At 40.0% G+C, this 16,885-nt stretch overlaps 1 protein-coding gene across 3 annotated transcripts in view; it reads right to left on the bottom strand.

Moving 5' to 3' along the window:
* Positions 1–16,885, bottom strand: part of Slc44a1 (solute carrier family 44 member 1) — a 182,962-nt gene that overhangs the window by 71,888 nt on the left and 94,189 nt on the right. For all 3 annotated transcript variants that reach the window (XM_021199948.1, XM_029539603.1, XM_029539602.1), the window contains exons 6-12: positions 13,034–13,203; positions 11,066–11,155; positions 7,976–8,115; positions 6,862–7,048; positions 5,679–5,844; positions 4,761–4,917; positions 3,679–3,762 (exon numbers count right to left, since the gene is read on the bottom strand). In XM_021199948.1, coding sequence (XP_021055607.1) covers positions 3,679–3,762; positions 4,761–4,917; positions 5,679–5,844; positions 6,862–7,048; positions 7,976–8,115; positions 11,066–11,155; positions 13,034–13,203 — 994 coding nt within the window. The remainder of the gene's footprint in view (positions 1–3,678; positions 3,763–4,760; positions 4,918–5,678; positions 5,845–6,861; positions 7,049–7,975; positions 8,116–11,065; positions 11,156–13,033; positions 13,204–16,885) is intronic.

Raw genomic sequence — 16,885 nt, 5'->3', positions numbered from 1 at the left:
AGGTGACATCGGGAGATGTGAGATAACTTCTAACACAGTTCAATTTCCAGCTGGGCACCAAACATCTATACAGCATGTACTATGTCACTAAGAAAGGTGACTCTAGCCCCAGATGTGTTTCAAAGGGCAGGAGAAGGCTGTCTGGAGGTCGTCTCTCAGTACTGCCATGACTCAGCATTTTATACACTTCACACAAACGGGTACTGACCAAGCTCTGAAACACTTCCGGGAAGTTTGAAACACTGCTGTAAGGAAACTGGTCCTTAGGCTCTATCTGTCATGGCAGGAAGCTTTCCAACATCTTCAATATGTTTGGTTACATTATTTCAAATAAAGCACCACACATAATTGGTCCCCACAGAGTTGGACTCCATTGTCCCAAACACAACTACTAAGTGTGAGTCCAGAATTCTTCACAAAGCTTTGCTCATGTTTGACCTACGACTACTTGAATGCATCTCCTGAGAACTCAGCTATCGTGTCTACAAATGAAGAGCCAAAGTGCACAACTCCTATATGAGAATCACTAAAATCACAAAATTACTAGAGAGCTCCTGACATAGGATATAGCTATGGCTTGAATCTGAAAGGTCCCATACTGGCTCATGTTTTGGAGGCTTGTCCTCTAGCTGGAGGCTCTATTTTAGAGGCTGTGGAACCTTCAATAAGCAAGGCTGGAAAAAGTAGGTTTTTAGGATGAGCCTCTGAAGGTCACTGCTCAGTCCCTGCTTCTGGCCTCATGCTCTGCCTCCTGGTCTGCTGTGGTAAAAGCATTCACCATGAACTCCTGCCATAATCTCTACCATGATGACCTAACCATGAGCCAAATTCCTTTTCTTAAGCTGTTTCTGTCAGGCATCTGGGTTACCACATTAGGTGTGGTGCTTTATTTGAAATGACGTAACCATACTGAAGATGTTAGGTATGATAGAAACAGACACTGGGTTGATTCCACTGGTCACTGACTACTTGGCATGACGTGTGTGTGTGTGTGTGTGTGTGTGTGTGTGTGTGTGTGTATGTGTGTTTCTCTCTTCACTACAGCTGCATGGCTTCATTGGAGGTGACTCACTTGGTTGGCCCTTTAAAGCCTACATAGTACTGGCATAACTAATAATTCATTCTAAAGGCACCTGAAGACCACCTGTGCCTGTGCATCAGACACTCTGCTACCTTCTGAGAAGACAAAGCAAACAAGATTTCTGCCTTTAAAAAGCTGTCAGTCTACAGGTTAAGATAAAGAAGTGACAGACAGTTTCAACTCCTTAATATTCTTCCTGAGGCAAGACCTGAAGCTCAGCAGAGGGCTGGGCCATTGCAAGAAGGTTTACCAATGATGGTTTTCTGGCACAGGGCTGGGAACCAAGACCAGAGAGGCAATCTAAGCCTGACATCCGGAGGATAAGCTACTTATGCAAGTAGACCATGACTTTTAGCCTATCAGTTGTCCCTAGGTAAAATTTTAAAGAAACTTTCAGGTTGTTCGGGGTATCATTAATATTTCTAAATGAGTTTCCAAATACTTGCACATTCACAGATAATAATGTGATCTGTAAACACATGTTGAATATATTCTTATTAAATATAACAAGGCATTATATCCACTTTCTCATATTAGCCACAGAGCGCGCTCAATAAAGCAAAGTACAGGCATGCCTGATACCAGTGCCACAGAACATCCACCTTATGGATAATATACAGTGAATGCAGAGCACAGGGCTATGGGTAAGTGGAGGGAAAGTCGATCACTTAGAGGTGAACGGTAAGAAAGTCAATTTCGCTTTGGCTTGTTGAATGAGGGCATCAATACATTAAAATTGATTGTTAGGGAATGAGAAAGTAAACAAAAACTAGACGCGAGAATGGCTGGCAAGATGCACAAGGGCAAACACACACACACACACACACACACACACATACATACACACACATAGACACACATGTACACACACATGTACACACACACATGTACACACACATACACACATAGACACACATGTACACACACATAGACACACATGTATACACACATACATACACACATACACACGCATAGACACACATGTACACACACATACACACACATACACACATGTACACACACATACACACACATAGACACACATGTACACACACACATGCACACACATGCATACACATANACACACATGTACACACATACACATACACACATAGACACACATGTACACACACATACATACACACATACATACACACACATAGACACACATGTACACACACATACACACACATACACACTAAACAAGATGCTCAGGGGACAAACATGCTAGTTATACAGAACACACACACACACACATACACACACATAGACACAGATGTACACACACACACACACACACACACACACTAAACAAGATGCTCAGGGGACAAACATGCTAGTTATACAGAACACACACACACAGAACACATACATATACACACACATACCACACACACACTAAACAAGACGCTGAGGGGGCAATCATGCTAGCTATGCAGGACACACATGCACAACAAAAAATGTAAATGAGGACAAGATAAGTCTACTGCAAGTTCTGCTTGTTTAGATATAGAAACACAGAGGGAGGCCTAACCTGTCCCTAAGTCAACTCCTTCAATCAGCCTTCAAAGTAATGCTTCCTAGGGCTGGGACAATGGCTCAGTTGGTAAAGTGCTTGCCATGCATGCATGAGGACTTGAGTCTTAAAATCGTGTAAAATCTGAGCACAGAGGCATGCACCTGCAATCCCAGAACTGAGGAGACAGGAGACTCCCCAGAGCTTGACGGCCAGCAAGGCTAACTACATCAGCAAGCTCCAGGTTCAGAGAGCCCCCGTCTCAAAAAACAGGTGGTCAATGATAGAAGAAGATATCAGACATCGACCTCGGGGCTCGACACATGTGGATGCACACAGAGACGTGCATACATTGACCTCAGGGCTCCACACATGTGGATGCACACAGAAACACAGAGACAGAAAAGGAACAACACTTCCTTTGATAATATTCCTCAGGTCAATATTGGAGATATCTCATGGTTTGATCAAAACAAAACATCAAGAAACAAGCTATCTCTACCAAGAGCAGCAACTGTGCAGAGGAGTCAGGCTCTAGAAAGGACTAAGTACCCACACAGAGGAGTCAGGGTCTATAAAGGACTAAGTACCTACACAGAGGAGTCAGGGTCTAGAAAGGACTAAGTACCCACACAGAGGAGTCAGGCTCTAGAAAAGACTAAGTACCCACACAGAGGAGTCAGGGTCTAAAAAGGACTAAGTACCCACACAGAGGAGTCAAGGTCTAAAAAGGACTAAGTACCCACAGCAGATTTCCAATAAAATAAAGCTCTCAAACAGTACTTAAATAATGCAAGAACAAAAAACAATGTGACTTAAGAGAAAAGGGACTTCTGCGGAAAGATGAACCCAATGACATGTTTATCCATGTATCAAAACTGAGATTAACATAATAATGATGTCAGTGAGCAAATACACTAGTTTACAAACAGGAACAGAATTTGAGTATGCTCTGTCAAGGAACAATGTATAATACCAGAAGAAAAACACAGTTTTTTTTCAATTAAGTTCAATTAATTTATCTAGGAAGAAGGAATGGCACATGTCTATTTGAAAGTGGGTCACACATACTGTGTTTTACCTGGTTTAAGTAGCTCAGGCACTTTTCAAGACACCAAAGGCAGCAAATGCAGGATTTCAGCATGCATCGTGCACAAGCGTTTTCCTGAGAGCGGAAAAGGCAAAAGTAATTAACAAACACAGAAGCAAAAATCTGATCATCATGAGCACAACTTCAAATGCTAGAAACATAAAAATGTAAAAGTCATAATGTAAGTTTCAAGGCCTCCATACCTATACCTTCCCTCTTCCAATATAATGGCGTTATAATGAATTATTTTCAAATCACTTCAAAGTAACATTTATTTACTAACGACTGCATATATGATAGAGGAAGACATAGGACCAGCAGAGACAAAAATAAATGTCAAACACCCAAAGGTTAGAGTCAGAGTAGGTCGGTGACATCGGGTTGTGAGGGTGGAGAAGAGGAAGTGAGCATTCTTGGACCAGTTTCTGGGAAAAGGCAGATTGCGAGCAAAGCTGCCGTGAAATTCACATTATTGCCAACGTCAGTAGGGGGTTCATATATGTTAGACATTAACCCTTTATGAGATGTACGGATTAGGTGGATTTCTTGGCTCTTCAGGCTCATTTTTGTTGCCTGTTCTTTTTGTTTAACAAAGAAAAAAAAAATCCTTTCCCAGATCAGTGTCAAAAGCCACATCCCCTGCTTCTAGAGGTTAGAGACTTACTGTTAGACTCACTGACCTCTGCTGTCTCCTACTGGGGACACTTGGCCAACAGAGCTGAACTGGACATGAGGGTATGAACGTTCTTAGCACAGAGACATGATAAGTGCTGTGAAGCTACGAGGCTTGGCTATTCCACACTTACACATGTATCAGAACATGCCACACCCACATCATATACAGTTATTTTGGGTTCTTAAGAAAAAGGGTAGAGAAGTGTTTCTGCTTCAATAAACTTGGTGACTCGCGGTTAGACAAGTGATTTTTCAGGGCAGGCGGAACGCGTACATGGGAGACAAGGAGGAAGAACAGATGCCACTTTGTTCAGATTCTGAAGTTTATCCTACTCTGTGCAGCACTGAGGTCTGGTGTATGCGCCCCAAGAGAGCCCGCCTAAACCCCTTGCTCTCACCTTCCCTTTGAGCTGACTGTGGATATACATAAGGACCATCCTGGGGATCTTGACGAGGGTGATAATGAAGGATCCTTTTGCCACAGTACCGAGGTGGTAACGAATAAGGCGATTCACTGATGCCAGAATAGGTGTGAAAGGCAAATTCCGTTTATCCCTGTTTTAAAAATGATCAAAAAGATAATTAAAACAAAGTCTAGAACAGGAAGGAAATACAAATATATATGGTCTGAAATCTACTGCAGTGTAAAAAAAATCACAGCAATAATATATAGCTTTAGGACAAACTGACAAAGTAACCAAAAATGTGGTAAAAATGTTACAAAATCAGCTTCACTTCTCTACAACACCAACAGAGCAGTTCTTAAGCTCTGTGACTTTAGATCAGGAATAAACTGTATCATCAGCAAATGGAATTTTAAGAAACAGTCTATAGCTGGCCAGGTGTGATGGTAGCTCAGACAGAGGCAGGCGAACCTCTGTGTTTGAGGCCAGCCTGGTGTAGGACAGCCAGCTGCCTCAAAAACAAAATAAACAAAATCTCTACAGCCAGTAGCTCAGGAGAATAGACTACTGTATGGATTATTCCTTCAGGGCGCAGCCCTGAAGGCAGCAAAGGCATCTCGCAGCAGCTCTTCTGAGAGAAACAATGAAGCTTGCCTTCTAATGGTCTCTTAACCTGACACTCAACAAAGTTTACTTCTTTATAGGTCCTTAGGTCCCATCATGCTCTGCTAAGCTGGTTTTGAGGCAATTGTAGCCAAGTGTGAGAGGAGGAATAAGCAATCCACAAAGTCACCAACTGTGTATTTGTTACATGCTTTCCAACTCCCAGTTGTGGCCTTAGCCCCACTATCTTTGCCTGTAGCCATGGCTACCTCAATGAACTGGGGTTCTCTTGTAGGTAAAAAGTCTTACCTAGTAAAGTAGTATGTTACCACAGCTCCTGCCACAGTCATCTGCTGACAGGCGAGAATGAACTCACTGATCCAAATCAGGCCAACCACATGGTACCACCACATGTACTGCAAAGGCCCAGAAATTTTGTACTCCACGAAACCTTGCTCATTCTGAACAGCACTGCCTGGGAAAATGTCAAGGAAGCAGAGAAGCATCACATAAAGCAGAAAGCAAGGCATCGGCTACTGAATGTAAATGAGCAGCAGGGTTTCCCGAGACACAGGCCACTCTCTCCGAAACAGGCCCAAATACGCTGGCTCTTAGTGCTGTTTCACTATGGGATGCAATTGTTATAACTTTAAAGTTACAAAATTAAACATTGCACAATTACACATTTGGCCTCTTCTAAGGCATCGCCAAAAGTGTTTAAACTAATCTATTTAGATATAGTTCTCATTCCATTATCAGTTATTTGGGCCTGGATGTTGTTTCTCCCTCCCTCCTTCCTCCCCCCTCTCTCCCTCCTTCCTTTCCAGGGTTTTATTTACCCAGTAATTATAGATCTAAACTATTCTCTAAGCATAGAAATAACTGTCCTATTCCTTTACTGAGTATGAGCTGACTGGACAGCGATGCTTCACACAAGGTCACTATCATTGCCCTCACCTCTCACAGTTAACACCCATGTCTTAACATTTGGTCCTGTGCCCCACTCTCAGGAACTCAACAGTAGTCCAGGATGACTCTGGACTGTGAAGCAAGGCACAGTGGCTATGAATTTATTAATTCATTGCAAAATGGATCCAAATATCTGAGTACATAGAGAATTCACTTCAAATCCATGACCCCCTCAAAATTAAGAAGTTTTAGGGCTTGGCAGGTCTAGATCCAAATTGCTAAGATCTGTTAAAAGTCATGAAGTGAGAATGAGTTATTAATGCTCCTTCTTGTTAAGATTTGATGGCAACTGGATCTCTGTTGACAAATTTATGAAGAATTGTATCTCTCTGGGGTACGTGCGTGTGTGTGTGTGTGTGTGTGTGTGTGTGTGTGTGTGTGGTGTACTAGGGATCAACAGGCCCTCACTCATGTATGCAAGCATTCTATACTAAGCAGCTACACCTCTAACCCTCTTTGATGACTTAAAATATACCGGTGCAAATTAGATTCATGAACAGGGGGAAGAAACTGCATTTCTTACCAGTAGTGCCAAGGAAGAGAAGTGTCATTATCCAGTATGCCCAAAATAAGACGAGAGCAAAAAACGTCCAGAAGGGCTGGAAGACTAACAGAGGCAAGTGTATGAAGACCTTGCCAGCCACGTGGAACAAGGCGATGGTGAGAGCCACACGCTTGCGCATAACCAGCATGATCAGGAAGAGAATGACCTGAGGAGGGGAAGAGAGGGAAGCATCATGTCTCTAAGTGGTGAAAACCCAAACCACAGAGCGGTGCACAACTCTAACGCAGCTTCCTCAGTTTATTAAGACCTTTCCTTTGCTCACTAATTACCAGTCAAACTGCCAGTCAGGACTCGCCTATCAGTCTGAGTAAAGTTGGGAGAGCTGTATGCCACCACATCAAAGCAAGGGAAGCAGTCCTTTGTATTCATCTCCTTTGCTGACTGACACTCCTTAGGTAGGACCTGTGGCAGAATAACCGTTGGCTACTCAATCTCCACCCCATTCCTCTAGAAGCTAGCATAAAGAACTCTAGTTAAAGAAGCACAATTAACAAATATCTTTGGAGCCAATAGTTTTAGTGCCATTAGTCTTGTTATTATTATTGTTGTTGTTGTTGTTGTTATTATTAGTCTTATGGATGCTCAAAAAAATAAACTTGAGACCATCCCTCATTTAACTATAGGCTAGTCAGTGAGATTTTCACTGTATAACACACATCTAAGTAGAGTGCGTCTCACTTAAAATTTCAATACCACATATATTGTTAAAAGGTAAGTCTTAAATAAAAGCAAAAATAACAAGTGAACAAGTAAGAGGAATGATATTCTATTTCTTAATATATTATTCAGCAACATGGAGAGATGTTTCCCAAGATGTTAACTATCTTTTGACAATGAGGAATGTGCTATTAGCAAATGATAATATAAACATCCCAAGTGAAAATTATCTCAAAAGGCACACAGTGCAGAAGGGACAGTTGTATCAAAGAACACTCATTGATTAGAGAAGCCTCTAGCAGTCTTTGAACTGGAAGTACACTATGGGGAAGCTGTACAGGGGCCGGAGTGAGTTTCTGTCCACTTAGGACCACAAGCACACAACACTGAGATCCCCACTTGCATTCCCACTCACAGTGAACACTGTAGCTGAAATGGCATAGATGAGGAGCGCTCGCAGATTGTCCTCAGCTATCTGAAGCTGTTCAGGAATAACTGCTCCTTTGAGGGACCTTCTTTGCTTTGCATACAGCCACCACAGTACACCCGTGCCACCTGGAGATACATGACAATTGGTTTTGCAAATATCAGTACAAGTAAATAGTGACATATATGCTTAACTTTCTGGACCTAAACTTTTTATCACCATTTGGGACACACACAGTGACAATCCACTTAACTAGAAAGCATGTGGTTACAACACTTTGGTATCCTAAGAAGGAAGGTACCGTTCATATTGTCTACAAATCCTTCAGTGTATCAATTAGACTTTCTCAATATATTCATCACTGACAATGAAGCTGAGCTCAGAGCCAGTTCCAACAGAAACCTCCAAGAGAAACCAGTAATAACAAGGCCTAGCACTAATGGTCATGCAATTGATTAAATACTTGAACAGATTAGATAAATAACAGACAAAGGGTATGAAGGAGTAAGAGTAGTTCTCCCCAAATGTGGGAACAAAAGTAGGAAACCTCTGAATGCACTGGGTTGGGGGCTGAAGGACTTTTATCTCTAATACTAGCTCAGACATAAAAATACTGAATAACAAGGCAAACCTACCTCCATTATATACCTGGATTTCCACCCAATGAATTTATTTAGCACCTACTCACCAGGGACAGTAGTAAAGAGATGCCCACCTTCTCTGCTCACTGAGTTTACTCAATGGAAACTAACAGGGTAACTCACAGGAGATTGTGAAGTCTAAGTGGAAAATCTAGACAGGAGAGTCCTAGGCTGAGGAAGGTGCTGCAGTTTTTAAAACCAATAAGCAAGGCCTCACTGAGATGATGTGTCTGGGCAAGACAGTAACGTCTGAGGAAGATCAACTTCTGAAACTACCTAAGGAAAAAGCATCCCAGAGAGGAGTCTAGGAGGCTGAGGCAAGACCCTGAATACTAGGAGAGTTCCTTCTCTAACCCTAAAGACCACTGATCCATCCTAAAGCAGGTCAGCAAGAACGATGCTCAGAGGTGTGGGCGGAAGGGTAGCTGGATGCCAGACTACCCTGGAAAGGAGTTATTGGCCACAGTAAGGAAGGGCCATCCAAAGCAGAGTTGGGGGAGACTAATACAAATAATATCTGGCAGATAAAAACTGAACTAAGATCTACACTTATCAACCCGACCTCCACCTGTAAGTTCCCTATCCTGTCTGCTCATAGTAAACTGTGGAGTTTTCTTCTAATGAAAACATGTGGAAACCAAAATAACTAAAAGTATAAACATACTTCTTCCCCTTTGAAGTCCCAAGGTACCAGAAAGCTGCTTGGAAAACTGTTTAACATATCGGAAAAGGAGCGCAGTTACACTCTCTACAAATAGGAATAGGCAGTCCAAAGAGAAGCTGAAGCCACAGGAGAGCAGGGTGAGAACACCTACTTTAAGGATGCTTACAGTACACGCTTACAGTACACTCACAGTAGATGCTGTGCACAAGCTTCTGAATCCGCGCTAACACCTGTGCTGACCCCTCTACTGTTATGACCCAGTTTATCTATTATGACTAGTAAACATTCGTTATTGATTTCACAAATTAGAAAACTGAAATTAGGGAAGTTAAGTAACAAGAAATACCTTGTTCAGTAAGTGGTAAATTTAGGTTTATTATTAAAGCTACATATCTGACCATGAGTCAGACTCAAAGGCTGCCACAGATGAGAAGGGGAAAAACCAGATGAGAGCAGGAAAAACAGAGAGATCGGAACTGAGTACCAGATCTCAGTCCCTCCCTGTCATTGCCAGACATGGACCAACAGTGGGAAAATTAACCCCAAGAGGGAATAGAGTCAGCCTGACTAACTCATCCCGACATAAAAGAGAAGGGCAAGACTGTCCAGAAGACGATAACATTTCATGGAATAGGCAATGCCTTTAAGAAGAAAAACAGCCACTGGGACAGGACCAATGACCAAACACAGAAACAAAAGCAGCTCTTCTGAGGTGGGAAAGAGCCATCCCCAAAAGATGACAGGCGAGGGCAGGAAGCAGACTCATTTTTTAAACCCTTTCACTTAAAGGGCTGCTGGAAACCACACTAAAAACCTCTAAGGGATGGATCAGGCAAAGAAACAAAATGCAAGATGGTCATTCTGAGGATTCTGGGGAATGCACAGGCAGGAAGGAACATATGTGCCTGAACATGCTTCTATCCAGGGAAGCCAAAATGTGCGTGTAAAGGTAAAGACAATATTTGATCATCTAGAACTGGGAAAATACAGAATCTATTAAGTTACTCATGAATAAATCATCTGAATTCAGTCAATACAAAGGTGAACCAAATTACGAATTCAGAAAGGCTTATAGACACAGGATGCAGATCAGTCCAAGAATCCCAACCTTAAATGTAAATCTAAGTCTGAGGCCTTTCAATACAAGGCTAAATACATTCTTAAGGCACAGTATGTAAAAACAATATTTTAATGTAATAATAACTTGAATTTAAAAGCTATGATTATTTGACAAGGCTTGGAAGCATGAATGAACACAAGGGTGCCTGTAACGCAGGAGGGGAAGAAAATGCTAATCCTGCAAAGGCCAGGGAACAACATGTATCATCACTGCCTCTAACAATCACAGGATTAAGCAGTAGCTTACAAATAAACACAGGCTACCAACTATAGTAGAAACATCTTACAGTAAAGACTGCCAGAAAATAGTCTATGCAGAAAAGCTAGAGAAGGGGAAGCAGGTGTGAACAGCAGAAGGGTGAGCATGAGTTGGATTATAGACATAAGTGGAGAGACAGCCAACGGAGCTCAAGATGTTAACTAAATGCTGCGTGCTCGTATGCATGTGCAGAGAAAAGGGTATGCGCTTCAAGTGCTAACCAGAGGGAAAGGAGGGAACGAGACTATAATTATAATACCCCCAAGGCAAAAATAAACACGCATTCTGAAGAAGAAATAGCACGGGAAAATAAAAATTTCATTTTCTTCTTTTTATTTCAGTTTCTACCATGAAATTAATTAGGTACCATGAAAACAAAGAAGGAAATTGCTTACCAAGTGAACCCAGTATGACCAGAACTGTTAGAATCCACACTAACACTCTCGATATATACCTGATGATCACCATCAGGATCATGGACAGAACTGCAGGGAAAACAGAACACAAACATCATTTGAAAACCGTAAGAGAATACAAAGAGAAAGTCTTACGAGTGTTGCTTTCTTCTACAGGAATAATTCGATGCTATTGACTTAGTTCATGACTACAATTTTGAAAAGGGATGGGCTGCTTTTGAAATTATGATTCACACACTTAAATAGCATCTCTGAAAACCAAAGGTCCTAACTGTGTGGGTTATAAACTACAGGAAAGAATACATGCTAATGCGAATGCTGACTGCGCAACAACCAGGGCTGCTGTGCAGTCATCATCAGGGAGACGTCAGACATGCACACAGACATCAGCACAAGAGGTGTAGAGCATGACATGTCATGTTGGTGACCAAAACAAAAACACAAAAAACCGGAACATGTGGCTGCAGATCCACTACTGCCCTGAGTAACCTGTACTGTCTCAGGTCAAACTTCTCTAATTCAGCAAACCAGATGGTATTTAAACACTGTCTAATATTTAACATTTAACTCTACCACTCAGAGAGCGTATGAGCCTATGATACAATATAAAATTCTTAAACTACTAAAGCCAAATCCCAACTGATCTCATTTCTTAACTAACTGCAAAGCTGTTCCTCAGAAACGAGCAACGGTTAGGCTGGGTTACTTAGCCAACTCCCTTATCTATCCCAAACTAAAATCCAATGTGCCAAAATTGTAATTAAAATGCTTGAAAAGGGGGCACTTAACCATTGTGTGAGAAATATAATACTGAATAATACTTTATAAACATTTAATGATCTGAAAGCCCATTCCACAAAGAAAGGAACAAAGATATCATGGATTTATATTCTTTTCTTATGCCTCAAGAGAGAAATATTCTAATAAAAGTGGAATTCCAATGAATTCACATTATTATTCTTAAAGTTTGTATATGTCTTTTGGTTAAACAATCAACTATTTCAGAAAACCAAGTTGTCACATTAACTTGGGCCATTCGCAAAGCTAAATAAATGGTTAGGCCTGGGTACAGGGATTTTAAAGTTACCACTTTAACAGTGAATGCACAGGAATGAGAACAGATGTGAGCCTTTCAATATCACAGAACTATAATTTCATGTGGACAGCATTACTTTAATTGAGTCAAGCAGCACTATGCAAAAAGAAAACACTGTCTAACGATGAGAAAGGTGGAGATACAGCTTATATCTTTTCAATGAATACAACCGCTATTAAACATACATAAATATTAATTTTACTTATGCAATGGAATAGTTGTTTGGTTCCTACCAGCTTCTATCTCTCAAGTAAGACGTCTTATAAACTCTGATATGCACTTCTACAGTTTTAGAATAATGTAGGTCTTTTTTATTTTTAAAATAAAATTAATTTTTAGAATCTAATTATTGACTAAATAATTCTGTGGCTAACAAGTGGAGATTTCCTAGCTTTCCCAGAAAGACAATAATACTATATACTACAGCAAAAACGTAAAATTACATACGTCAAGAGTAACCTATGTCCTTAGAATATATAAGATCTTTATATATTCTCTCTATATAGAATAGCCTCTTTTATGTGTAAATATACCTTTGGAATGATATCTAAAAACAAGAGGATTACTAAATCATTAGAAGGAGCCTCCTGCTATTATTAAAGATAATCAACCATGACTTAGTAACCAAGTGTGGGGAAACAAGTCTTTAATCAAAGAAAAAAAAAAAGAAGCAACAAGAAAGAGTTTCAGATATATGGCATACATAGTTTTATGTATATAATTATATGTAATCTGAAACAGTTCTTTTGGCCGTGGGTAGTCAAACATTTTACACATTATCTCCAATTGTATGCAACCAGAGCAGCCTTCTGCAGTACTATGAAACAGCTAATAATGAGAAAAACAATTACCTAGTGATAACAAGCAAAGTCCCAATATAATTTCTTTGCTGGTCATTACTCCACTAATCAGCCTGTGTAAGACACTATTGTCACTGACAAAGGTGATCAGGGCCTCTGCAAACTTGGCATAGCAGGAAATGTTCACAGGAGCACAGCGATGGAAGAATGGAATAGGTGCACTGGTGACACAAGAAAAAAAATCAGAAAAAAAATTACTCCTACGTAATATAAATGCCACATCAAACACACAAATGAGAGGTGAAAATGGCTGCGATACACTCCACCCCGCGCATTGGTTATGGGAGCTAAGAGCTGTGCGCTATGAAGATGGCCGCTGTGCGGACAGATGCCGATCTTACCAGGGGTTTATCAGAGAGGGTGGAGTGCGTATTCCAACAGAAGACATCACCCCCCCTCCGAAGAGAAACACACACACACACACATACACACACACATGCACATACACATGCACATGGAGAACTACCAGGAGCAAAAGCAAGCACGCGAGATCCTCCACTCTGCACATCTACCACGGGCAGATGGCGAAGCTTACAAGCATATACTTCATTCGGTGGGAAGGGAACGTTTGCCAAATGCAACTTAAAGTAAACATACACACATGCTTTTACTTGAGACAGGCCACCATTAATAGAATGTTTCCTCTTTCAAATCATCACAGGAAACCTCATATTAATAAAGGTGTTAAGGGCACAAGCTTATATAACCTCATTAACACAAAAGCATGCCAAGACATTGACAGACAACAACTTAAAACAGCCATTATTACCACTCTACAGAAATGCTTATAACACAGAAATACACAGGGAAATTACATATAAGGTAGTGGTGACATCGCTGTTTAAAATATTACACATAAATATGGGAACAACAGAATACTCTAGTAAAGAGTGAAAAATACAGTTAGGGTCTTGTTAGGGTCATGCAATTCTGGGCTGTTTTCTTTCCTTTTCCAGTGCTCGGTAATGAACCCACGGAGGATCTCAGGCATGCTAGATAACTGCTCTACTGCTCAACTATACTCCAGCAAATGTCTTTACTTTTTATATGGTATATATATGATATATACATATGATATGTCATATATATGACCTGTGTCTAGGGAAAAAAGGAAACTGATTTAGTCATTAACCCAAGTTTCCACTTACTACAGCTGTGACCTGTGAGAGGACACAGGTGTGTATGAGGTGTGACTTGAATCTGGCTTGTAATAACATGGATCTACTTCAACTTCTGAGCATATAACACATATATACATATCTAACCAACGATAACACTGTTCACCAGAGAACACTAGGCTTTTTGGAGAGCTCAAACATATAAAAATACATATGTATAAATATACATGTATAAATTAAATTAAAATTTGGCCATTCTAACATAAGCCTAACATGATTAGAGCTGTTTGTGTGACAAGTGGCAGGTGTAATTAATATACTAGACTGGACTGGAGACCTCTTTTTGTGTCCTTAATCTTTAATATTAATCTAACTAGTAACTAACTGATACTGTAAAGTTATATGGTTGGACATCAAACTTCAAGGCTTTTAATCTCAGGAAAACAATAACTGACCTGAAGCAAAATACAGTCTTTGTTTCCTTCCTCAAAAAAAAAAAAAAAAAAAAAAAACCAAAACAAAAAAACAAAAAAAAAAAAAAAAAAAAAAAAAAAAACAAAAAAACCCAATATTTTTAAAATCAGAAGAGTGAACTATGCATCTGTTTCCGTTAAATGAACACTAGTGGTAATAGCAACATCATCCNAAAAAAAAAAAAAAAAAAAAAAAACCAAACCAAAAAACCAAACAAAAACAAAAAAACAAATAAAAAACAAAAAAACCCAATATTTTTAAAATCAGAAGAGTGAACTATGCATCTGTTTCCGTTAAATGAACACTAGTGGTAATAGCAACATCATCCACAAGACTAGACTTTACAAAAAACAAAGTAATTTTAAAGATGAAGCCTTACCTTAGATATATTTCAGTAAAAATGTATTCAAAAAATGATGTAACAATATAACATGAATATTCATTTTTTTAAAACCCATTATCTGTGTACATGTATGTGTATACTTCCAAAATGGCATTGAATGAGCTCCCTAGAGATTTAATGCCAAATTCCTAACACTTTATTTTAAATTGTAGGAGGCTAGGAATTCTGATCAATTGTTTTTTGAACAGTGTTATGTCATTAAAAATGAGAAAAGGTATCAAATTACATAATACTTTTAAGTGAAATAGATGTAGTAGAAACACTACAAGAATTTTAAAACGGATTAGCTATAAATCTCTTAAGTCAACAGAGGCTGATTTGGGGCAAAAGTTATTAAACTGATACTGTTATAACTGGCAGGTTATTTTTTTTCCTACGTTATGTAGAGAGATGTCTTTTCTGTCAAGTCAGTACCCCTGTCTAGTTATAGATCCAGACACACTCACATACACACACCCAAACGTTCTCTGGTCTATAGTCACCTGCATTTCTACCTTCTGTGTGTGTTGGTCTGTCATCTCCGATGTAGCTCTGGCTGAACACATTGGCCCCACCTTTAACCTGAAAGGGACCCACCTTAAGTCCTTCTTCATTAGTCCTGCATACGCTCTTCTTGTTTCCTATCAGATATCAATTAAAGCCCTAATTCTCCTGACACTGCACAGTCACAAGCCATTGTCTTCTCAGTTTTGTTCTGTAAGTCTCTTCAGGCCACCCTGTCACCCAAGAGCTGGCTCACAAGGCAGTGATTCCAATCCTCAGAACTAGCACGGCCAGGATGGTCAGAGTTTGCTTCCTTATGAGTTCAGAATCAAAGGGAAGGACTGTACATTTAAAATCCCAATCCTTCCTATCTACTGAGGAAGAAACGCCGAGGCAGGCTGCTCGGAACTGTGACCTGGCCAACTCTTATAAATACCCTTCAAAGAATTGGGGGTGAAACAACAGTATCCTTTTTACCTTATAATTTACTGTATATTAGTTAGAAAATACTTGGTAGCTCCAAATTTTAAAGTATAAACGGACCAAAAACTGGTAATTACATTATCTATAGTCAAAATGGTCAAAATCTGCTTTGAACTAGGGCAAATGAAAGACAAATAGGAAAGAATTTATGGATCCATTACTCAAAAATAAAATGAAATCCTTAGCTGTGAAGTTAAAACTCTTATCTGCCTGCCTACTTTCCTTCCCTTCCCTTTCTCCCTCCCTCCTTCCTTCATTCCTTCCCCCTCCTTCCCACTGAGCTCAAGGCCGTGGATTCTACCGTGTAACTATACTCTTAGCTGTGGATTCTGCCGTGTAACTATACTTTTAGCGCTTGGAACTTTCCTGTTGCTGCTGTTTCGTTTCTGATATACAGTCTCACTCTGTAGTCTAGACTACCCTTACTCATAGCAATCCTCCTGTCTCAACTTCCCCAGTGCTGAAATTATTGGCTATTTATAAGCCACCATATTTAGTTTTGTATTTTTCTTTCTTTCTTTTTTGTTTTGTTTTGTTTTTGAGATGGGGTTTTTCTGAACAGCTCTGGCTGTCCTGGAGCTCACTTTGTAGACCAGGTTGTCCTCGAACTCAGAGATTCACCTGTCTCTGCCTCCCAAGTGCTAGATTAAAGGCGTGTCCCAACATTGTCCAGGTTTTCTTTTGTTTTAAAGCTTAATTTATTTAAAAATTTTTAGTGATTAAATCTATTCTCTGATGAGTTCATACCTGAATAAAATGTATTTAGTCAGGTTACTCTCACAGAATTCTTTTATTTTGAATACTTCTTATATCGAAATGATTGTGTTTTTACCGCTTAAGTCCTATTTAACATAATGAATTATCTCACTTCACATCCCCTGA

The sequence above is a fragment of the Mus pahari genome, chromosome 6 (genome assembly GCF_900095145.1).
Source record: "Mus pahari chromosome 6, PAHARI_EIJ_v1.1, whole genome shotgun sequence".
Lineage (NCBI taxonomy): Eukaryota > Metazoa > Chordata > Mammalia > Rodentia > Muridae > Mus > Mus pahari.
This window is presented reverse-complemented; position numbering and strand designations above follow the sequence as displayed.